The 26,021-nt window shown below is 38.9% G+C and overlaps 2 protein-coding genes across 2 annotated transcripts; both read right to left on the minus strand.

Moving 5' to 3' along the window:
- Positions 1-439: 439 nt before the first annotated feature.
- LOC101863082 (beta-hexosaminidase subunit beta) lies at positions 440-4,813 on the minus strand (the record flags this gene model as incomplete). The annotated part of the gene is given in 3 exon segments (XM_005092334.3): positions 440-552; positions 2,282-2,397; positions 3,351-4,813. Coding segments are annotated over 3 exon segments (504 nt in total), but the record flags the coding sequence as incomplete, so codon positions are not given.
- Positions 4,814-9,128: 4,315 nt separating this feature from the next.
- On the minus strand, positions 9,129-25,307 carry LOC101856494 (mediator of RNA polymerase II transcription subunit 27). Its single transcript, XM_005092301.3, has 8 exons — positions 24,838-25,307; positions 17,641-17,776; positions 17,061-17,191; positions 16,428-16,521; positions 14,497-14,604; positions 13,208-13,249; positions 12,313-12,390; positions 9,129-10,272 (listed from the first exon to the last, which is right to left on the minus strand). Exons 1-8 carry the CDS (start codon positions 25,167-25,169, stop codon positions 10,138-10,140), a joined length of 1,056 nt encoding a protein of 351 aa, XP_005092358.1. The 5' UTR covers positions 25,170-25,307; the 3' UTR covers positions 9,129-10,137.
- Between the last annotated feature and the right edge of the window lie 714 nt (positions 25,308-26,021).

Here is a 26,021-nt window from a genome sequence, read left to right on the forward strand (position 1 = left end):
AAATATAAAACCAAAATCAGCACCCACGGCCATGACAATAGTAACAACTCTGATGATATATGATAAATGTAAAAGAGGCAAAATAGCTTCATCCTCCATGAGCGTTAAAACTGTGATAGTTGGGGTATTGGACAGGCAGCGAGCCAATACATAGGTTTATAATAATATAAAGTCTTTGGTAATACAAGGGTACAAACTGACATTCACAGATAGCTTGGATAGTTTTTCATTGACGCTTTCGAAAAAATAATCAAATGTCATGCTATTAACAGAATAAATATGAAGGCGAGGCTAACGTAAACATAATACTTGAAAAATAAAGTGAGGGAATAATATTATGCCCTAATAAAGAATAGAATGACGATGCATTGTTTATACTATCTATTAAAAAAAAAATTGAAGTAAATAAAGTTGTGAATGGAAGGGCCCGGTATCCCACCTGTCCAGAACTTGTTTGATAGATGAGCTGGCTGAAGGTCTCCAGGCCTTTGATCGCGCCCCATGTCTCGTTCGAAGTCAACAAAGCCTTGCCCGGTGAGATGGACAAGGTGTCTGTGGGGAAATTATGTATGCAAAAAATTGTTTACAAAAAAACCCAAGCCTTTACGTCTTCCGCAATCCCTGTCTTTAAAAAATGTTACCGACAACCTCATTTGCATATTATAAACAGGGTATTGGATATTGTACCTGAAGTCGGACTTTGAGACATACATCATGTATTAATTAAGCATTGGAGTTATTTAGTCTAAGTTTTGAGTTTGTATTCGACTCCAAATCTCCAATCTGGTGATGGCCCGGACTTCGAAGAAGATTTTATCAGAATAATTCAACGCAGGGGAAAGGTGACTCGATTCAGCATGACATGTGGGTCGATCATTGATTTAAAAACAACACCCACAAAGCAAAACAAAACAAACAAACAAACAAAAACAACTACAAAGAGACAAAATAATAAATGCAGTTTCTGGGACACGTGAATCAATATAAAAACCTTTGTCATCTTGCTCTCACTGAAAAAAAAAATGGCAAACGTTTTTTGTTTCAGGAAATGGTTTAACGACACTTGCAACACAATAAGGTTATATAAGTGCCGAAGATTAGAGATGTTGTCTGAGAGTAACAAACACCAAAAAGAAGGAGCAGAGATAAGGACGATATCTGTTTGATAGTGACGAGAGAAAAAGGAGCAGACCACATCAAAGTACCTGCTCAACCGCCACTGGCAAATTTGATAGAGCAAGCTATTTGAAAAAAAAACCCACAACCCAAAACAAAATAAAACTTTACAGATAGTTGGAGGGGGAAACGACCAGGATAATAATACAGTTTCTTTTAAAGAGCATTCCAGCAAGGACATGAACGACAAGCTATTTTTTCACAATTCAAACGATAACTACTCACCATCCCCTTTCTACAACGATTCTACTCGCCTGGTTTCAGAGGTGAAATGAGCTAGAAAATGGCGCCAAAGTTTGACGACTTTCAAAGCTTGAGAGTCCTTAGAAATTGTAAAATTTACATTTATTGGTGCCTTAAATCAACATTTTTCCTGTAGAATATGCACAGCAATGTATTTTTAAATGGACCTAAAAAGTGTTGAGTCAAAAAACAAAAATCTGATAAAAATTACCAAATGGACAGGAAAATGCCAGTATCTTTGATTCCATTATTTTGACCGAGCGCCTGATTTCACCATGATGCCTTACTATTTTGATACCGTCGGCGACTTCTGTCCCCAAGGCCGTAGTATGCAGTATGCGCTCGTTACCGCTTGCGACTTTTAAGTCGTCAACTCGACCAGGCACACAAAACACATTCAAAAAATTAACTGAGCCACTGCACTGAAGTAAATACTACAGGAAGTAACTCTATGCGATAGCTGAATGGTTGATGAAACTCGGTGAGTTTTTTTAAAGCGTGTTTATTGGACTGCGAAGGTTTTTAAAATTGTAAAATTTTTCTAGTGGCTTCAGCGTTCTTAACGAGTGCGGTAGTTGCGAGTTTAAAAAAAATTAATACTGTATTATTATGAGCCTTCGGTACTTCAAAAAGCTGGAGAGAGAAGATTAATTAGAAGAATCAGCAATCAGTTATGCTACTGACGGAGACCATCAGTATGAATACCTCAAGATGGACCTAGCTGAGGACTGGCAACGAGTTATGAACAGAATCCGTCTCTAAAAACCCCTGTTATGGAATTAATATTAAATAAACCAAAGATTCTAAGTTCCGTAGTCTAGGGTCTTTGCTATCACAAACACGTCAACCTGTGGCGGCTTACATGATTCATCCGAGTCGATGCTGAGGCCCCCATGACATCCGGAGATAGCGTTCACTTGAAGAACACTAACAGTGGAGTCGCCAGCCACATCTCGATCTGGTTTGAACTTCAAAGAGCTGGAGAGAGAAGGTTGATTAAATACATGTATATAATAAGATAACTGAGTGGGTGCTAAAACAAATAAGCCCCACTCAAGACAAAACTCAAAACAAATTCTCAATCAGCAACGACAACGTAACGATGTGAAAATGAAAGCGTCAAGGCCGTGATTCGGTTTCTGGTAGGAAGCTTTCAGGCTTGGGTACATTCGGGTTTGAACACCGTGTAATAGGCGTGCAAGTACATTTTGTTCTACAATGTAGGCTACATTATTGCACTATTTTGTTCAAAACCGCATCAAGAGATATTACTAAGATTCTGATATGAATGTGTGAGGGTATGTTACTGTTTTTCAAGCTGGGCAATGTGCGATGCATTTGTGAAGAAAAAACAGAAACAAGCAAATACACGCCCCCACCCCCCACCCCCCCACCCGAAAAAAAGCAACTAAGCACAACGTTTGTTTGGAGAGAGATTGGGACAATGTGAGTGTGTATGTATGGGTCTGTTTGTGTGTATGTGTAAGTATTATGCGTATATGAGTCTAATTTGTGAGTATGTGTGTGCTGTATGTGCGCGTGTGTGTGCGTGTGTTTATGTTTGGGGAGAGAGAGAGAGAGAGAGAGAGAGAGAGAGAGAGAGAGAGAGAGAAGGAGGGAGGGAAAGGGGTGGGGTTTGAAGGGACAAGAGTGCCCCCCAACAAAACAAAACAAAAAGAAGGAGAGGACAAAGACTGGTAGATCCACATGTGTAGAGAATGCTATGTCATGAATCAACAGGCAGCGCGCTTTCATTTAGACAAAACACAAAGGCCAACTGGACTGATCTAACTCTAAACAACAGATACTATGGGTGTTATAACGATAATCTCCTAAAACACACACTCTCACACACATGTACCCACAACACTTACACATATACAAACACACAAACGATGCTGTCCATCCTTGTTACACCAAAAGCCACTTACCGGCGTGAACGACTCCCGAAGATGATATCTGCATACCTCTTGTAAGCATCAGTCAGCAGCTCACAATGGACACCCAGGTTAACAAACTGAAAGTCGATGTCATTCACAGGAATGACGGTTGGCGTAGGTTTATACGACAAAGGCATCGGCCATGGCTGACCTTTTGTTTTTCCTGAGTTCCTATACGGATTTACATCGCCACTCTGAGTCCGGGGTAGTGCATAACTGCTTGTGCTACAAATAAACGCCAGCAGGACACATCTCATTGACAGCATTGTGATTTATTCAACAGATGCACGTACTCATTGAGATCTGGATGGAAATCCTCCGAGCCAAGTGCAGTTCTGCTTGGGGGTGTGTTATTTTAACCGGTCTGTCTATGAACTATGAGCTGATCACGTGTTTTCTCGATTGCCGGCAGGGTTTTTGATAACATCGATAAGTCTTAGTTTTCTCTTGTTATCATTATGAAATATTATGCTCGTTTGTTTGTTATCAAATAAACTTGATGGGTTGGATATCTAGAATCTTTGAAGAAGTGCATTTTGTATGTTGAGCCATGGTTCTCAGCCAGTTAACTCTTACAAGGGCCCATTCCCTGCTTTGACGCAACAAGTTTTGTTTAAAATCATATTATTATTTATAAATAAGTTAGCATTTTTAACCTAAAAAGATAGGTTCAAGCCACATGCATGTACATGTATTAGCTACCAATGTTTTAAGAAAATTTTAGTTTTATATATTGAGGATGCCGTTGTAGTCCAAGCACAAGCAAGTGGATAATATTTCAGGTGAATTGGGAAAACAAAATGCAACAATAATGCAGGGTCTAGTCAGAAGACGTCCCGACCTGTAAGAGTTAAATTATTACAAATGCTTCGCAGCCCTAAAGACACAATTCAGATACTTTTGGAGGTCCTTTGCTTCGACTCTACCTATCATGGCAAACCCATCCTGATTAGGAGAAAGTATACTAGCAGAAAGACGGAGAGACAAGATAAAACTTCCCCGCTCCTGAATCGAACTCATTTATATCTTTTGTATGTCCTGATATGGTCACTGTTTTATTTTATCATTTTAAAAAATCCAATAGGTATTTATAAGAGAAAAGACATCCAACTGAATTTCTTGTCTATATAGGATCAATCATGTCCGTTGGTTTTACTATACTATGAGTAAAGAGAAGCCAAACACACTGATCAAATGACAGTCTTTTTGTGGAAGAAAAAACGGCAAGATTGATAGACTGAAGCCTGATAAACAATGACCCCCCCTCACTTTTCTTTTCTCACGCTAACCACCAATCATGTTTAAAAGAACCGTTAAAAACTCATCAGAGCTTAAATAATAAATGTCCCATCTGGGATTCTCACCATCGCTACAGTCTGAATAATACATAATAACTGAGCAGACGGCTCCTTCCTATGAGTAAGAGGACTGTCAGCCAACAGGTGGTAACCATAAAAAGCCAACATGGCAACAATGACAACAACAACAAAAGTTATTTTAAAGGATTTTTCAGTTTGAGTTCCGTACTAAATACACGTATAGTAATACCAGAGAGGGTTTACAGTAATAGAGAGGTGACACTCGTGGCGGCGCTCCATAACAACAGTGCATTGTTTCGCGTATCGCCCGGCGCGAAAACACTTACGCGCGGTGATCGCTGCTACGGCGATGCTCAGGGATGCTGTCATGTCATAAGAAAATGTAGTACCTTATTTAGTTCACTAAGTTACCTTTAACAAAGAAGGAGGCCTGTGAATTCTATCGCATATTTTAGGAAACCCCCTGCCTCCCTCGGCCATAAACTGTAGGCGTAAGACTTGTTTTTGGCTTAAGTTAACATACATTCTAATAAACAAATAGACACAGATACATTACTTCGTCTCTATAGATCTGAAAAAAATAATATACCCGCAATTAAAGGTATAATCGGTTTAATTTTCAGTAAATCTACTCGTTCTCCAGCGTCCCTCTGTCATCTCTCTCTCCCTCTCTATCGGTCTGTCTGTCTGTCTTTTTTTTTCCCGGTCTCTTTTTCTCTCTCCATGTCTCTCTTTCTCACAAGGAGCTTTAGAACTGTAAACTCCTTGCTTTCTCCCCACTCGCTCCCTCTGTCTCTCTCTTTCTCTCTCTCTCTCTCTCGTTCTGTCTGTCTGTCTCTTTCTCCCCCCCCCCCCTCTTTCTCTCTCTGCCTCCCTTTTTCTGTACGCCCCTCTCTCGCTCTGTCTGTCTGTCAATCTGTTTCTCTGTCTCTTTATTTTTTTCTTTCTGTCTGTCTGTTTGTCTGTCTGTTTGTCTGTTTGTCTGTCTATCTGTCTCTCTCTCTCTCTCTCTCTCTCTCTCTCTCTCTCTCTCTCTCTCTCTCTCTCTCTCTCTCTCTCTCTCTCTCACACACACACACACACACACACAAACACACACACACACACAATATTAAATTCTCACAATTTCAGATCATGGAAAAGCACATGAAGCAATAATGATAAAGAGTGTAATAGGATCTTTAACACCTTTCCTTTCCCCCATCCCCCCCCCCCCCCCCCCCCCCGAAAAAAGGTGGTAATCGGACAAAGAAAGTAGCAAAACCGCGATGGCACTTTGTATTTACTATTTAGACAACTTTTCGCAGACTCAGGTAACATATTATTATCTTTCAGTGGTAGAATGCAAGCTAAATTTGGGCAGTTAGAAAGGGAAAAAAACAACAAATTTATAGTTGATATAAAAAAGTTGAAGTGTGTTGAGTTTGTGCATGGAGTGTGAGTCTGGTAGGACCACAATCACATTGTCATTATTTTGATCTATATTTTTCTATTCATCAAAATATATTCGTCATCCTTTGGAAATCGAAAGAAACTCATATTTTGATTTTGATAGGTGCATTTTATAGCAGAACACCATTGACATTTCGTGCTAACCGGAGCCATGCTTGTCAGTGATCAACGAAAATGCCTTGAACAATGGACGCAGTTTGTTTTGTTTACCGCTCGTTTCTCCACGATCAGCTGGTGACCCAGATACGCGCATCCGGGCGAAGTGCCATCTCTCTAGTATTACTGTAAACTCTCTGGTAATACACGGAGAGCGCAGTTTACATTTTCATTCGGCTCACTCAAACTCAAACCGACAAGAGACCGTGAACATGCCCTCTGTTGAATCAAAATCAGAGATAACTGCTATGTCGCCAAAGAGTCTCTTGACCTTTATTCTGACAGCCCTTAAAAACCCCATCCAAACAACCAATTAACCCCCTCCCACCCACCCACAAAAACAAACAGTACTAATTCGAGCCTCGCATCAGCTAACTATCCTTGACTGTCTGGCCACAGCAATACCACGTGTGATGATTAAATTATCCCAGTCGTGATTCAAAGTATATTATGCAAGTGTCACGATATGGTAGAATCAGGCGCTCGTCAATGTTTGAGCACATGAAGTTATTGGTATAAACCTAAAGCCTGTATTTGATTGTCTTGCTTTGGATTTAAATTAATCTGCGATTGAATGAGGTGGGGGTCACCTGGTGTCAAAGGTAGAATGACGAGCAAATGGCCTCAGGAGTTTTGTAACTTCCAACCAAGGCTTGAGAGTCCTTGGAAATAGCAAGTAATAATATTATGGATTTTCTGTGCCCTTGATTAACGTTTTTCAGTAGAATTCACACAGAAATGTGTCTTTAAATGGATATCAAAGGTAAAAAAAAGTTTAAATTACCCATACATCGTAAAAGAATGTCTTTTCAGTTTCCCTATTTTGACTCTATCAAGCGTCTGATTTTACCACGATGACGTACCGGGTATACGATATCCATCTACTATGTACATGTGTATAGTGGTAACTCAGACACAGCTAGGTTTATCTATGTTTTGAACTGTTAGTATGACAAAGTGCATCATGTACACAGTTTGTCTCTGGTATAATATTAATATAAAGGTTGCAATTGATGTCACACCGGCTTGTCTCGCAAACACCCTTCGAAAATATTTTAATTGCCAGCAAGAAGTCTGATTAATCCAGCGGTACATTTTTTTTCAAACCATAACAAAGAGGGGACAACAAAATATTATAGTCGCCGGTCGTTTTAGTATTTTGGTTCTGTAGTGTAAGCGGGTGGGAGAAGGGCGCAACTGGAAGATCCTTCTTTTTTTCCTCTGTTGTTTTTGTCCATCGTCTTGTTTCTTCTCTGCACTTAATGGCCGTTATCGTGTCGAGGTGCTTCTCTTTACACAAACTCAAACCTCTGATGTGGAATGGTTTTACATAAGACGAGTCCCCAAGCAGTGTTTAAAAACTGAAAATCGCATGTTTTGATGGGGCATCTTTTTCATTTTTTACCGTCTTGATCAAAAAAAAAAAAGGGGGGGGGGGGGGGGGGAGGGGCGGCGGATAGTAACATGCACAGTAGAAGAATTGTAAATGGGTTGATTTATCAATGTCATGCTCATAGTGTGCCTAGAGAACATAGGGGGAACTGCTGCTTTTTATTTCCTTATCCTTTCTATCGTAATTTTTCCTCTACTTCTTTTGTATGTTTGTCACTCTATCTTGTGAATAGCTATTTCCGGGGTGCCTTGATTATACTAGATAGTCGAAGCAGACTTTGTGCCGTTGAGGTTAGAGACTTCTCTGTTGACATCCACCCCTTGACGCTCATATGACCTTCTGCAGTTGTGAGCCCCGTAAAACCTTACTAAATCTCAATGTAATGTTAGTAAAACTGGAGAGAGAGAGAGAAAGAGAGAGAGAGAGAGAGAGAGAGAGAGAGAGGGGGGGTGGAACTATACTTTTGTCCTTCGTACTGTTGTAAAAGCGCATTGGGCACTTTCCTGGTGGAATTACGCTGTCTTTATAAAATAAAATGCAATTTATTATTATTATTATAATTAAGAGCAAGTTATCAGTCCTCAGTGCTGGATCATCATCATCCAGTGCCAGATCTACGACAGACATCAGCGATCATGGTTCTCCATTCATTCCTTTGCTTGGATGCTCTAAAAAAAAAGCTATGTTTCCCTGATCTTTCCCCTTTACCCATTTGTTTAGGTTCCCAAAGTATGTTGTTCGGGGCCTACCCTCAATTTTGCCAGTGAGAGTTAGATGTCCAAGACCCTTATGTCTATATGTGTCCCAAAAACTGCACTTGTCATTTCCTGATTGTTTTTAACATTGAGCGTCCACGTGGGCTTCATCAAGTACTACATGTACCTCATTTGATTTCTTTTCCTTCCACGATACTCTTAGTAGTCTTAGCAGTCTCCCAAGAAACCACATTTCTGTTGCTTCTATTTTATTTCACTGTCTTTAGTGATTGTCCAGCATTCACAGCCATATAGAAGGGTGCTGGATCATGACAGAAAATAATTATTGTGCAGTAACCATTTGTGCATGTGTATATCTTAGTCCAGGAGAAAAACCCCCCGGAAAGACTAAACTTTATATATATACCTATTAGCGTGCCCTGTTTACAGTTACAGGGCTAGACAGGAACTCAAGTACAATGTACTTACTCTCAAGCACAGCCAAAACTGAAGAACTAAGGTCAGTTTATGAGGTGGTACATTTAAGGAGTCTGGATTCGCAAGAGAATTTAATAATGAAATGAAAAAAAATCAAGAGAACAACTTTTACGCCAAGAAGCCCATTTTTTAAAAGAAAAGTCTTCAATTTCAGACACAGGCACACTTAGTGCCAGCAAAGAAACAAATAGCCAAAACATTCTCCTGAAAATTATTGACACAACCACACCATAAATAAGAGGCAATTAATACAAAAAATCTTTTAAATTAGTTTTAATGTCAAGTAAAAATATGTCTGCAATAGCAAACGACAATCGGTTCATCTCATTTCTCACATCAATAAGTTTTCTCATGCCATGATGATCATCTAAAAAAACACATAAATGGTACATACAACATATACAATTATACTTTAAAAAATAATACATCACCAACCTACATTTTTCAAAAGTTCATTTATTCTAAACATTCACCATCATATATGTTAAAATGATTACCCTTAGTAAATCATATTTCACCATTCACATCCGACATGCAAAACCAGCACGCTCACATCTTCTCAATGTGTCCTTTACAGTTCAGATCTTACACTACCTCTCCTATAGAGATAATCCTGGTCATAAGGATGAATGGATGGGAGTATTGGCAATATTTTAAGCTACCTCTAAAAAGGTAAAACAAAAATCATCATCGCTAACCCCTGTTAAAAGAAACACTGAATGAGCCATATGCTACAAACAGGTCAATTATAATGTACATATCATTTGTACAATACTGACTCCCTACAAAGAAAATATGACAATCCAAAATACCATTCTGATACCTAACCTCCAAGTGTCGCTAACAAAACGCCCGTGGTCACAAGGGAAAATATATGATGTCATCCTACTGTGTTTGAAAATGCTTAAAAGCAGACAAAACTAAGCAAGTAAAGGCCATAAACCTATCATCGGAAAGCAAAATGTAGTCCAATCATGCTTTGTTCTCTATTTTACTAACATACTCTGAGCAACCTGGGCTACTGCTTGGGATCATGGTTGCCTCCATGCACCAACATGTCCAGGTGTTGTTTCAGCCTGGTCACCAATGCTTTTTCTCACTCCGCTAAAGCATACAACTTGACAACCTCAAAGAAAGTGCTTCAAAAGGAAGTGAGAATAAAAAAAACAACCCAAAACTACCCTTGCTCATACACATCCAATCTGCCACTTAATGTCACCCACAAGCACTACAACTCAAGTAGACCTCACACATCATAAAATATTTCACATACGACAAACATCATGAAATGGTTCTCGGCTTCTGAAGTCTCTCCAGGTTGGTGGCATGTTGTTCTGTAAATGTTTGCCACATTTGTGACAAGGGGCAGAGAACAGTGTCGAGAATCCTTCAAGCCATAGCTGTGGAAACAGAATGATATAAACATCAACCAAAAAATGATTTTAACGCAGGAAATAGACAACAATTTAAAAAATCATCTAGACTATACATATAATTCTGGTGGGACCAACCTTTTTAGAAAGTGAAAAAAAAACACTCTTCAGAACTCAAATCTAAAATGAAGGTAAAATAAAGTAATGTTGTTCCTGCATCTGATTGGGACATTGCGGATTGCCTTGTTAGTGAGACAACTTCCTGGGCCTTCAGCATATTGTGGTAGGGTGGCCAGTTCCTTTCCATGCCACCTTTACTTCCCCAACTCGAAGTCAGGTACCCATTACTGCTGGCTGGACAGGAGGGGGCTAAAAAATTATGTGTCTGAACCAAGGCTCGAACCGGGACTTTCCACTTCGAAGACAAGGGCACTAACTGCCCCGCCACCCCACCAAAATAAAGGTAGCATTCAATATTCTTTAAAACGTGACAGAGCCGTATCTTCATGATTTTGAGCTTAAAGTTTATAAAATTGTAGTTCTCGGTTGCTAAGTATCCTTATGAAAAAGAGTCTACTCTAGAATTGAGCCATTTCTTGCAATTCCACATTTAAAAAAATGAGAGTTCGCTGTTCAGTTTAAGTTTAAAGCTGCATGGATAAAAGGAGACATAAATTCCCCACATCAGCTGTAAGGAACTCCAGTGGTGGAGTGTTTAGTGTGCTAAGGCTCACAACAATGTCACCCAAGTGTCTTTGACATGTTTTAATATATAATAGAAAGGTAATATAGTCACTGGGGTGTGCCTTTAAGTGACACCGTATCCCCTTAGTTCAAAGTTTAGTTTCAGTAAGTGTTTTACTGCATTTGCGACACAATCAGGTGTCGAAGATTAGAGGTGTTACAAGAGAGTAACAAACACAAAAAAGGAGAGATAAAGTCGACCATTGTAAGATAGGAAAGAAGAGCAAACCACACCAGAGCAACCCCCCCCCTCCCCAAAGTTAAAAAACAGGGAGATGCTCAGTAGTGACCAGCAATAGTGTGTGGATTTTCTGTTTGTGATACTGTGTTTGTTTGAATAAAGAGAAGTACATTGACAGAATATAATGGTCTTTTAGGGCTGGGAAAAAGTAAGTCAGACAGAAACAACAGAGGGAAAGTAAAAAAGTACATAGGGATTTAAAAAGTTGAATTATCTTTTAATGCTTTACTTATACTATTTAATGGATATGATTAATGACTGAAGAAGGGATAAATATGATGAACCACCAGTACATGGAATATAATTAACTCTTTATCATGACAGGGGAAGGGGGAGAGAGGAGAGAGTGAACACACTATGCCTGGGCCCTCTTTTGGTATGAAATCTAAAAGTGACACCGGGCAAATTCTTTAGGAGAAGGAAAATACTGATTCATTAAAGCGACGGCTTAGAGTTATCCTATTTTTATCCTGTTAAAAAAGTCTACTTTTGGTTATTGATTTAAATAAAATTTTTTACCAACATGATATGAAACATGCTTTGTAGAATACGTTTCACTAAAAAAGCAAAGTCTTCTGTGAAGGAAGGGAAAAGAGGAATGAGGCTGCTTCAGAGAAGACTAAATTCCATACTCAATGATGCATGTGGGCACTTACAGGCACAAGTGAACTATCCTTTTTAAACAATATAATTTTTATGTCAGAATCATAACCAGGCTGTTCTGCTTTCTGTGACAAAATTTTGTATCATTGTATATATTTAATTGATATAGTATAGACCTGTAAAAATAAGCTTGTCAAATGATATTTAGTAAAGGGAAAGGTAGTAAGAGTTTTATGACTTTTCAAAACAAACAGGTCATATGAGTGTTGAAGATTAGAAGTGGTACTAGAAAGTAACAAACATAAAAAGGAGGAGAGATAATGTCCATAGGTGTTCCATAGGAGTAAACCACACCAGAGCATTCACCAAGTACCCTACCAAATGACCATTTGGATTTCAAAATTAGAACTTTGGCAAAATGAAGGATAGCCTGCTTGTGCCTATAAGTGTCAACGAGCAAAGACACACAACAAACTTACCACAAAAGACTTGATCGCGATTTCTGGCTTTGCAGGAGCATAGTAGTGTAAAGATGCTGCCTCTGCATGATCTGTGATCTAAGAGAAGTAAGGAAGTTTGTGAGAAGCAATTCACTTTCATAATATATTATATTTCTTTTGATATAAATAAATTCTTGGGGCTGAAACCACATTGCATTTGAAGTTTCATAAATTCAATCTAACAAGGCACACACAATCGACATAACCCATAGCAGGGGGTACAAACTTTCAAACATTGAAACCTTTAAACGTTATATGATAGAAAATATTATCATTCATTTTCTAAGGCCGCTGCTGCTACAAAAAAGGAGGAGATTTTGTTTTAGTACAGATTTTACGGCGCTTTCAACTGCATAAGGTCATATGAGCGCCAATGGGTGGATGTGTCAACAGAGAAGTCCTAACAGGGAATCAGGCTTACTCTGCTCACCTCTTTTGCTTCAACAGAACAAAGTCTGTTTCGACTATCAAAGCACCCCGGAAATAGCAGGCCACAAGAGTGTGACAAACATACAAAAAAAGTAGAGGAAAAAATGATGATAGTAAGGATTAGGAAAGAAAAAGCAGCAGTTCCCTGTTGCAGTTCAGACACAGTTATGAGCATGACATCGATATATCAGCCCATTTACAATTCTACTGTGCATAAGAACATGTTAATGTCCCCCCTTTGGGAATGGCCAAAAGACATTTCAGTTAGTAGCACCGCCCTGGGGGGTAAAGGAGGAGGAGAGATCAGGACGATAGGTGTTTGATAGGAAAGAACGAGCAAACCACACGAGAGCACCCAGCAGCCACCCATGGCAGTGTTGGTGATGATGTCACCGACTAGCACAAGTGAACAAGACAAATGTGCATCCGTATCAGACATGCTTACCTTCTGAAACACTTGATACCTTGATGAAGACCAAATATCAATCTGAAAACAAAAGAATGTCATTTATTAAGGTAAATTACATTTTTAAAATCTAAGGACATTGTAAATGCAGCTAATACGCAAAGCCATCTTTTCCTGGATGTATATTGCCAAAAGCTCCTACTAACAGATAGTCCAAACTGAAATTTTAACTTTAGCAAAAGCTAGCTTCCTAATACCATCAAATGCAGTTTTCCTTTTGCGTTTACACTGATCCCAAATTGACCTTTCTGTGATGGTTATTAACTCTTAGTATATGGCACGCAAGTTCAGCTATCATTTATAGTCACAGTCATAACATTTATATGAAACCCCAGCAAATCCAAAGTATCTAAAATCAAACTGTGTGTTTATGCACAAGGCATTCATTTTATTCTTTATTTTACACAAATAGGTTACAAAGGAGTGGAATTATAGGGAACTTTGACTTTGAGGTGTTGACAAAATGGGCTTCCTACAACAATGTGGAATAGCCTTTCGTACACAAACAGTCAAGGAACTTATAATGGCATTTTTTATTATTTTTTTTCTTTTGAACTCCACTCCCCTAGCTTGCAACTTTACAACCTTGGCTGAAAAAATATTTTGGACTTATCTCAACACATACACAAAAAGAAACCATATACAGCAAGACGCTTAATATTTTCTAGAATGCAACTCAGTCATACTTAAAACAACCCTAATTTTTTTCAATAGTTTGAAGAAAGAAAATTTCAATATTTATTAGTTCAAAATGTGCTTTTCATTAAAAATGACAATTTCTTGCGAACTCGCTGTCAGGATTGACAAGACCATCGTTCTCGAGTGCGCCTTCCACTCTACGCCATCCCCATTGCTAGCAATGACCAACACTGTGCTAGAGGCAAAATTGAACAGGGTAGTCATGTTTTGTCAACGGCGTGCATTTTGAAAAAATAATCATCCCTGGTTTGATTTTATCATATTTAAATTGAAAAACAAAAATGTCAACAAAAACACATGATATGACTCCATGATCCAATAACTATGCAGAAATAGAGATTCTGAAAAACTATTTTATATCACATTCCACATTCTGTACTTTGACATGCTTGCTCCTCAATGTTGCGATAAAAATGAGTAGCTTCAACATTCATTACTCACAATGTAAAATAAGATTTAAAAAGAGCAACTCGTTTTTCTTGCAACAGCAAGGATATGACCATAAAAACCATTATGTTCACGACATTAAAACAACAGAAAGAATAAACAAGCTTAACAACAGGACATACCTGACCATCCTCTGTCTTGAAGGTTTCATCAAAGCCTTTCACTTTTACCCATTCGATCATAAGACCTCGCAAGACGACAACGGCTCTGAGTGTACGCTTCAGGTCAATCTGGAGATCAGACACACGAGAAAACGGTGGAATTAAGTGACATTGAGGAGACCTTATGTCAGCATAGCCCTCAACGAGCAGGCACTGGCTATACATATATATTAATTCGTCAATCTAACAGAAAATGGAATGAATATGCACATGTATTCTTATTGGTTTTTAGGCTACTCCCATTACCATACCAAGAGCCACAACCAACAAGTTCTCTCTCATCTCCAGAGAAGGAGACAATCAGATGAAGAGCCTCTCTCCAAGAAGCTTAATTGAGAAACTTGCAGTGTCACTCTGTAATGAATGGCTTTTCTGAGAGATTTTCTTTTCACTTTTTTTACTTACGTACTTGAAATATACCCGTGGCCCTGTCATCCTCTGATCATTTTAACAACATAAGTAAGTCGACTACAACTACAGAGTCAATTACAGAGAACAAAGGAAAACTTTGAAAGAGAAGTTGTACATTGATTCAATTGAACCGTTTCTATAACAACACTCAGCTATATCTAGAAAGATAATAGATAAAAATTCAAATCAACAAACGCACAGAGGAAAGTAAAATAAAAAGCCATAAAAAGTATGACAATTTTCTTAATGATCTTTAATCAAATCCTGGTCAAAAAATATTTTTAAAAGTTACTTTAGTTTAAATAAAAATTAAAGTAATTGCTTAGAGCAAAATTATCCTTAAAACAAGGAGCAAGTGTCTCCACACTGAGGGGATAGATCACTTTCAATTCAAATGATCAAACTATTTTAATGTTGAGCATAATGAATTACATTATTGTCATCATTAAACCAATCTTTAAAGAATATAGAATGTATGGTCTGCAGAGATAGGGGCCCATTAACACTTTGCCCCCACCGGACGCTGATCATCGACGGTGTGATGTAGCAACAAAAACGTTGCAGCAGTTATTTCCTTTTTGACTTGCGCACTTGTCAAAGTAAAAGTTCCAGTATAACTTCTCAAATTTTAGAATATCTAATAATTAGCAGATTTTTCAACAAGTTGTACAATCAGATCATCAGAACTACTGATATCACTTTGAAGATTACTGGATTGTTAGCCAAAACAAAAACTAACATTAAGAGCAAAATCGAAAGTACAGTGGGGTCCACTTAACAGCAACAAGATAAGAGCAACCTCCGCTTAACAGAAACCCAAGCTTGTGTAACAGAATTTTCTTATATGAATAACAATCAATAGCAACCTTTTTCTCTTTAAGCACCCTTCATTGCCATAAAACGTGTTGCACAAAATTTTTTTTACCCTTTAAATACAGTGTGATCACAGAGAAAGGCAAAATCACATTGTGCATGCATCCTTCCTTGCTTATTTATCTCCTCACAACAACTGCTAAGGCCAAAAATTATACAATGAAGAGTACAGGAGCTCAGGTCACACCCTCTCGCCAAGATCTAATTCCTTCAAGGGTCTCCTAGCTAGGGGCAAAGGTCTCGGCCACTGTGAAGAACACCGACACCCTGCCAATGAGCATCGGCTCTCTTGAAAGTTGACTTTGCCAATGTTGTCACTTTCTGACTTAACAACACCACATCCAGCAATAATCTCAATGAGGACTTGTGTGTGTGTGTAGGTGTGCATATGGATGGGAGATCACCCCCCCCCCCCCCTCCCCGAAAATTCAGTCAGCGGCAACCTCCACCTAACAGCAACCAAAGGTTGTTCCTTGAGGGTGATACTGTCAGGCGGACACAACAGTAAGTTCCATCAAACATCAATGGAATAGTCCAGGAACATTTCTTATTTACCCCATTCCAGAGATTTCTACAAAAGTGAATCCTATATAGCCATTTTGTCAAACCTGCATGACCCCACAGCTGCCCAGTGGTCTTGAGATAGATATTGACATGTCCACATTTGACTGATCCAGATTATGCACAAAGGTGTCCACTGCCCTGCAATACCAAAAAACAAACAAACAACCTGCTCTGATTAAAAATAAGTCACAGCTACATCATATGAGACTCAGAACATTATCATCTTTTCTGAAGTTCACAGCAGTGAACATCAAAGACAGGCCCTTTACCACATTTCATTTGAAAAAAATCAAATGCTCAGAATACAATTGAAAAGATGGAAAAAAATTGGTTAACTTCTTTACTTTCATGACAAAATTTACAATGCTTAAAATATAGTGTTTTGAACTTATTCAGCTTAATTCCATAAGTGCTAAACACAATTTGAGAAATGAGTATGACAGAATTTCTCATAAACTTTTGGGAAGTATGATGAAATAAAAGATATGTAAAACCCACAAAGTGGACAAAAATTATATTAAGGAAACTTAATCTCAACAATACAATGCGATTTCATTTTTCTACTAACCGTTTACTTTCTTACTATACTGAGGTTGTATGCCCCCGTCCCACACTCATATATATTGTAATTACAGTATAATTCATGAGGCAAAGAGGAAAGGTCCTTGCAGACTTACACTGGGGGGACTAAACAAGCCACAGGAAGACTGCCTTTTTGCTTCTTGGCACTTGTGAAAAAAGGAGACTGTGTGCGTTTCAGTGAGTTCTGACTAAGGACTGTAAAAGCCTGATTTGCTAACTCATGCATCTGTGGAGTACAATATTAAACACAATATAATTAATACAACATAATGTTCACTTAGCCCACTGCTTTTGAAAAAAAAAAAAAAAAAAAGCCAAGTCTTTATCAACTTCTTGATTATTTAAGCAACACAAAAGTAATCCTGAATGTACTCAATGTGGGATGCAGTAAAACAGTAGGCATAGTAACCTTTGTGATTGAAATGGATCTTACATAGCAGTGATAGGTAAAAGAATTAACATTTGTGACAACAGTCAGGTAGAGAAATATGAAAGAAGGGAAAGTTTGTAATTTGGTTTCAGCATACATATTCTTGTTTTCCCCCAAACTAACACATTGAAAAAAAAAAAAACTTCAGAAAATTAATAGGCAACACAGCAACTGAACCTCCACTAGAGGTAAAAAGAAGCAAAAATAATAAACGAACACCCTCAAAAAAGCAATAGTCTGCTGACCTTGTTTGTCCATTTGTAAGCCTGCAAGAGCTGTGGATGCATGACAGTGTTTTTATCCACTGGATCGAGGCTCAGGTAATCAATATTCGACAGCATGTGCACAGGTCCAAGGTGGCCACCAGTCTTTTCCAAGTCACTATGCATCAAAAGAAACAGAATGAGGAGAATTAAACTGTCTGTAAAATAATCTATACAGTTTACATTCTATGTTCAAAGCTATAAAACAACAGGGTAAGCTCACAGAGACCACACACACAAAAGCAAAGCACCCCCCTCCCCCAAATAACAAGCTCCTAATATAAATAGTCACAGAAGGATAAGTCAAAGTCAAACCTAAGTAAAATAATGCCTCTTGACTCACGCAAAGAGAAAAACTTTTGCCATGACAGAACAAACAGCATGAAAGAAAAATCTCGCCCTCATGGCTCAGGATTGATGAAAAGAGTTAAAAGAGGAGGGATTGATGCATTCATTGCATATTTCTGTTCATTTAACCATCATCATCAAGTGTCTTGTTTATCAGGGACGTCAAATGATTTTTGAAAAAAAACCCCCTGAAAATGAGCGGAGCATCATATCTCACCTAAAACGAACCTTGTAAATCTTTAAATGAGCAAAAAAACAACAACCCCATTTCTCTTACCATTCCCCTTTCCTTTGCAAGTGTATGAAAAAAGCGGAAAAAGCTGGAGATTTGGCATCCCTGTGTTTATGTTTCGAGCAGACATTGGAGGATATGGTTCATCCCTGGCTCTCATAATGAGTTGTTAGTTGTTCATTTGCATGATAAAAGTATGACTTTTTTATTTTAGAAAATAGGAAGGCCTTCAGTCTGAGGCATACCTTTCAAAGTTGTGTCTTTAGCAATTAAGTTTAAGAGATGAGATGGCCATTCTAATTTTGACTGCGCAGGGTGTAATGCATGTGCATCGAACACCAACATAATTGAGGCTTATAATAGCTCAGGGTTTATAAGGAAGGGAATGGCTGAAATCATTGCCACTGACATTCCAAATCCCTACTGAAATGGCTTTCTTGTATTTTATACAGCAGATGACCAATTATCTTGATAAAATTTAAGCAGCTGAAGCTGTTTGAGTGCTGGTGATATATCGGAAACGCTCAACATTTTACTGCCCTCCCCCCCCCCCCCCAAAAAGAACAGGTAAGTGATGAAATGTTTCTTTTAGAACCTGCCCACTGGACATGTGACAAAAATTAAGCTCTCACTGTATAAATAACAGTTATTACTGCAGATGTGTAAAATATTTTCCATATTATAATCTACTGAAAATCCTATTTAGATTACCTTATACCACTCTGAACTTGTGCGGCGTAATAAATGCTTGACTATAATTTAAAATGACAAGAACTCCACACCTTTGTACTGTATTAGAGTTAAAGTTTGCACATGGCAGTCAGAAATTAAATCTTTTACCTCTATACTCTATGTTCTGGAATATTTTTTCAGCCCTGTGTTCTGATGCAAGGAGCCTTTCATGGTCTTTATTTAAGACAATCAACATAATGACCAGTACTGCTCATGATGATAACTCGGCTCAAAATCTATTCTACAGTCAACTAGATGTACTTACTTTTAAAATCCCTCCATGCCCCCCCCCCCCCCCCCCCCCAACCGTTCACACCTTACACACACACGGGCCACTCCATTCGCTTATTATCAACAAATCTTGAGAACGGAAACCGTTAAGAGAAATAGAGTTCAAGTTTATTTTCCCCGAAGGTTTGAAGAAATAGAGCCGGCCAATTTTTAATACAAAAAAAGGCAGAAAAATATTACTGGCTAATATGGCAGTGTTCACTTAGCCTACATGGCCACTTTTGTCTAATGCAACCATTTCTGTTTCTTCTGTGTAAGGTGTGAACAAACAGGAAGGCAATTTCCGCCCAATTTGCTCTTATTGGCCCACATTGGCAAATAATAGGTACCAGAAACTAAATTTTCAAAGTAGTTGTATGCCAAATGTATCAGTTCCATTTGAAAGGCCTATATCCACTGAGCATTTTGGTACCATACTTTAACCTCTCAGTCAATTTTTAAGAAAATGGTAGCTGTTTAAAATTTGATCAAATTTGTTAAAGTCAGTCACTGGCGGCAACCCCATGTTTGACAGACAATAAAAGAGTACCAAGAGCACTAAACATCTCCACATTAACAGAGTACAATCACTATAACAAATATATGGAGCCTAATTTTTTTCAAGACTGTGAGATCATTACAAATCAGTACTTTATCGCCTCAAACACGATATTCTGTCGTTATTTCGACAAAAACACCGAGCGTTGACCCCGCCGGCGCAGCACCGGGCCCCGCGGCGAGCGAGTTGGCTCTATACTGTAGTGTACCCCGCGTGCGGGGTCACATGCTTTCTGAGTCTCACGGAAGGATTGATGTAAAATAATTCCAAGCTGATTACTTTATTCTAATAGAAAATAAGCTGATCTTTTATTATATATATTTTTTAAGCCGGTATTTTACATATTATGGGTAAAAAGTGATCTTTAAACATTTTGACAGTATTTTTAAAAGCTTTCTATTTAGACGCCAAAGGCAAAACACATACCACGCGAAAGCCCGTTTAAAGCTCTACAGTTCGTCGCCAATGAAAAGACGGCATTTAATCATTCCTCGTTCAGCGAAGCCTTTGAATGCACTCGTGTCAATTTTTCAACCGGCCGACCACGCATTCCGACCGCGAGGGGCCTCGCTTTCGTCGGCGACTCTCCAGCTTCTAATAATCGGACATATAAACAACTTACACCATTGTAACGAGGAAAAGCTGAACTTTTACAAGGTGTACGGCACTTGGTGTTTTATAGCGAAAGAACAAAGAAACAGCGATCGGAATCACCCCGATTTCACCGATACCACGCGGTCGGAAGGCCGCGAGTGCTCGCGAGGCCGTGTTTACGCTACCTACAAATAAGCTGGGGCTTATTGGCCCACATGGGCCATTTAATGCGTTGTTTTTCAAAGTATTTCATAATGGTCTTGTCCCAACTTGTTCTCTAACTTCTTAGCTATTGTTCATCTTTTTATTTTTAGCATTAGATTGGAAAACTATACATTCTCAATTTAAAATTGATGGACTAATTTGTAGAGCTATTTTTGAAGATGAGAGGACTTTTCGTTCTCTTTCTCTAGCTTTAATAGTTTTTGATTATATTAAGATTAAATAAGAAATAATAAATACGGCTATTACTATTAGCATTCTGCATCCTTACTTAATAACACAAATGAGTTTTTGTTATCTTTCGGGATCTTGTTGGTTTTGGAGTCATTCAAGATCTATACTTCCATAATATTATAGTAGAAATTGACTTACTTTCAGGTGTAAAATATAATATTAACTTATTTAATCCTTAGAGAAGTGTATAATTATAATGTAAAATAATTTCTCTGATATTTAATGGGGATTTTGCTGTAGTATTTTCATTTAAAATTATCATTTGTGGATTTGAGGGGGGATAACTCGCAATTTTGTGGGCAAATAATAAATGTTCTAGGGGAAATTTTATATGCCCCTGTGGGCCAATAAATAAGCACTCCGTTTCCAAAGAGCCCCAGACTAGATCTAGCAAACATGCGATTAAACGTACACTTCCATCTTTGGTGCCATGCGGTTGGCTATACTTAGATGTAGTCACGTGATCGGAGGGATATCCTGGTCTGAAGTTTAAAAACAAGATGGGCACCATACCTAAAAATAGTTTGCGTCTTTCTATAGCAATGACAATGAAAAATTAAATTTTCATCCAAATTGCTTAAAAAAGGGCTTAAATGAAAATAGAGTAAATTCTAAGAACTATGGTTTTGAAATTTAAAAAATCCATTGATAAATAAAAAAGTTATTGGCAGGGTGTCCAGCAATATTTCCTGAAAAAATTTACTACCTGGAAAAAAAATTTACTACCTAGCAAATCAAACCCCACACCAGCTCGAAAAAGGGAGTTAATTTGCGCCATCAATAACATATACATTATTATTACATAACATATGGAACGAAAAGAACACACAACAAAGTCCAGTCCACAAAATGGAGGATAGACAGACGATCGCAAGCTTGCTTGCAGCTAGATTTAGTTTTAGTAAGGTTTTTATGGCGCTCGCAACTGCATAGGTGATATGAGCGACAAGGGGTGGATGTCAACAGGAGAAGTCCAAACAGGGAATCTAGCTTCGACTATCAAGGCACCCCGGAAAAAGTAGTTCACAAGCGTGACAAACATACAAAAGAAGTAGAGGAAAATGATGATAGTAAAGAAGAGGACAGAAAAGGCAGCAGTTCCCCCTACGCTGGTCCAGCACAGTATGAGCATGACATTGATAAATCAGCCCATTTACAATTCTACTGTGCATAAGAACATGGTAATATCCTCCCTTTGGGAATGGCCTAAAGACGTTTCAGTCAGTAGCACTGCCCTGGTGGAGGTGGGAGGGGGAGGGGGGGTAGATTTATACCTAATGTGTATACACAAGGTGACTGAAAAACCGGCTTCTCCATTTTCTAGGGCCAGTTACACAACAACAACGCGCGCACACACACACGTAATGACTCGAGTAAACCTATTCAGCGTGAGAGGTGTAAGAACTGTGAGAGGGCAAGAGGCAGTGACACTGAAAATCTGCCAGTCTTGAACAGAAAGCTACACTATTGTTCTAATTTACTATCACCCAACAAATGAAACGCGAACACTTTATTTCGATAACACGGCTTACAAGGTATGAAGGATCCCGATTCCACACATGGCCTGCACCAACGCGCGCTTTGCAGAGGGCTCTAAATCTAATCAAAATTCTGAAATTTGCTTACAGTTTTTGTCCTCTGGTGTTGCCTTCATCCGCCCCCCCCCCTCCCCCGAGTGTCTCTTAAAAAAAAAAAATCAATAATCCCTGCCCTACTCCGTAGTCCTATACTTCGCAACGCTCGACTTTTTAATGAACTTAGGTGACCCCAACAAACGCCGGTGCTCACCGATGCCATACCTTGTAGTGCCTCGCGCGAAGGTTCACTGACCTGTCACGCTGGCGAACCCGACAATCTAAAAATCGGACAAAGCTTGTATTTTCTTTTCACCCCCCCCCCCCACCCCCACAAGTGACAGTACGGTGAAGAGTCCGAGTAATTATTAATTTTATTTGCACGGCGACAAAGCGGGTATACTGTACAACCTGCATATTACAAATGTTGCGTTATCAGTTTATCTACGCCAAATTTCAGGGTGGTAACGAAAGCGAAAGTAGATCTTGATTTTCCCGATCGAGCCTCGGTGTCACGTACACTTCCACCCGTCGCCATAGCCGGCTTTTTGCATGAAACGTACTCTCGGACGGGGAAAAGGTGAATGAATAATTATATCACAATCGCGACCGGTAAAAACGGAGTCATGTACCGCGGCTAGGGTTCACTGAAAAGTCTTGCTGGCTTCATCACTCAGTACGCAGGCTAATTTACGACCGTTTACCAAATGTTTACTACCTTCAAGGCAAATTTACTACCATTTACGACCTTTACGACCAGGACACCCTGTATTGGGATTTTTGTTTGCAAAATGTTGTAGGACCTTCATATGATTCTTGGAAAAATCGCCAAAATGTGGGACATGTTTTGATGTATTTTGAGGAAAAACTGTTCATAAGTAAGATGAATTGGAGCATTGAATGAAACTTGGCATCTCCATGTGATTTTTAGTGCAGAATCTAGTTCTGCTATCACTTTTTCAATGTCTTTATTACTTTGGATCTTAAAGATTGATATTTGCGTGAAATTTGTTGAATTGCGTGACATCGTTTTTACCGCGAGGCGATCACCCCCTCTAAAACTCAGTAAAGCGCTATCGGGAAAACCCGCGATGTAGTCATTGGTGACCTATTATTTGGTTATATGCAGCCAATCACATGCCGCGTAGTGATCACGCGCCTCTTGCATGCCGCACCTCGCGTTTGGAATGCGTGATCTAGTTTCCAGATCTAGTGTTTTATCAATGGATGGGTGGTAATTTTAAGTTGGTACGAAAATCTACTAAACGTAGAGATCTGAAATTTTACAGCATGAAGAAATGTGGGGCGCTTGTGTGGTCGGCAATCAACCCGCAGCTCCATTTAGTTTTCGAACCGCAGAGGAAATTCGCACAAACACAGCAATATCTCCAGTTCTAGTAATCGTTCGGGATTGTACGCTGGCTTGTCGTTAGTTTAACCTTTCCTCTGGTTGGTTGCCGAGTTCTCCGGGGTGAGAATAGAAAAACGATCTACCTCTCACCCCGGGTGAGACTTGCCAGCGTAGGCTATTCTCACCCGGTGCGAAACAAGACCTGCTTTTCCTCATTTTGGAATACTGTCTATCGGTGTGGATGATCAAATTGATAAAAGCCAAGAAAAAATTACGTTATAGCACAAAAGTAAGCTAATTTGATCGTCTTCAAAGATGCTATGGCTATTTCACTGTTCGAATCGAGCCGAACTACGCGGGTCGCCATTTTGTTTTGCCCGGAAGTTCTCGCAAGATCTACTCCTCCCCCCTCTCTCTCTGTCTCTTTCTGAATACTGTCTATCGGTGTGGACGTTCAAATTGACCAAAACAAAGTTAAAAAATGATGTTAAAACACAAAAGTAAATTAATTTGGTTGTCTACAAAGATGCTACGGCTATTTAACTTTTCAAATCGAGCCGAACTACGTGGGTCGCCATTTTGTTTTTACCGGAAGTTCTCACGCTACTCCTCTCTCTGTCTCTTTCTCTCTCTCTCCACTGCCCACATACAAAATTGTACGCTTTTAGTAGGCTACAGTTGTAATGGAACGTTTGTTCACGGCACAGAATTCTACAATTTTTCTGTTATCACAGTGTAGAATTCTGTGGTTTAGGGTGAACGCAAAATTTGTTGGCCTAGATCTAGGCTATAACAGTGAACGCGCACTGGGTGAGAATAGCCAAAAGACTAGCCTGCACTATTCTCATCCCGGGTGAGAATAGAGGTGGCCTTCATTTATTTTCGTCCAGGAGTTTTCCCGTAACTATACTTAGAAGAGAGTCACTTCTGATTCCGAGCGGCCCAAAAATTACCCCTCGCGCGGAGGCCGATTTCCGGCCCAAGGCGCAGTGGGCGATTGGCATTGCTACTTTCTACGTTTAATCGCATGTGACTAGCAAGGCTAGAATTGCTAGCTGCTCACCTGAAATCATGACTTATAGTTTCCAAAGACCGCTTAAGAGTTCGTAAGATTGCCCGATGTTTCTCTTGCTGATCCTCAGACTTTTCTGTTCCTGAGCCTTCTTTCTGGTTCTGAGATGATATGGTACTGTTTTTGTCCTTGGCAGCATCCTTTGTTGATGAAGAAGCGGCAGTCGAGTCGGTTTCCTCTTTGCTTGAATTTTCATCAGCATGCTCACTAATTCCGTCCGACAGATCTTTGAAAACCTGACCTACTCCAGTCCTCAGCTTTTGTATTAGATGTATAGACGCTTGAATAAGCTCTGTTGGTGTCTGGACCGGCTCATGGTTCATCTTTGGATAAATTTCTCCGTGTAAGATTCGACTTCGAAGAAATTATAACCTAAAGTAGGCCGCAAGTAAGTTGAAAGTAAAGTAGCCTAGCGAGTAGAGTTTTTAAACAACTGAGCGGAAGTAGATTAGGCTAGCATTGAATTGAGAATTGTTTACAAAGTGGCCTTTACAAAACAAGTATTTTTATTTTAAACAAAACGAATATTTTTCTACTGAAAGCCCCCTCCCTCTTTTTTTCTCTTCCTCGTTTGACTTTGTTTACAATATCTATTACCTATATTTTGTTTTATGGAATAAACCAGTGGTGTATTTAGTCAAGGGATAGGGAGGTGAGGTCCAGGCAAATAAAAGGCAAAACCAGCCGCAAGCCCCCTCTTTTGCCTTTTTATTTTTAAAAAAATCTCTCTCTCTCTTTCTATTTACTTACCATCTTTTCTCTTTTCATGTTTATTTTCTTCCCTTTTCTCATTCTAAATATTTTCTCACGTTTGTCCCCCCCCTCCCTTTCAATGAATCCCCCTTAAATTCTTCTCTGTAATGTAAATTCGTGTACGGTGCTTTAGTTACTGACATCGGCTTTTGACAATTAGACTAGTATGACAATTATTGTGTCTCAGAATTATATTGAAGAAAGGAATAAGCTTAGATCTAGATTTCTAGATCTAATCTAGATTTCTAGATCTTCATTTCATCTTCAAGCTTTTAAAAAAAAATACTTGTCGACCAGCTTGGTCTAAATAATAGATAGATCTAGGCTATTAATTTACCATTGGTCCTATATTATAGTATTTTAGAATGAAGGCTTCGAACTGACTTGCCTGAAAATGTAAAATACAAGAAGTATGATTGGCA

This window comes from Aplysia californica, unplaced genomic scaffold, assembly GCF_000002075.1.
Source record: "Aplysia californica isolate F4 #8 unplaced genomic scaffold, AplCal3.0 scaffold00044, whole genome shotgun sequence".
In the NCBI taxonomy this organism is placed as follows: Eukaryota; Metazoa; Mollusca; class Gastropoda; order Aplysiida; family Aplysiidae; genus Aplysia; species Aplysia californica.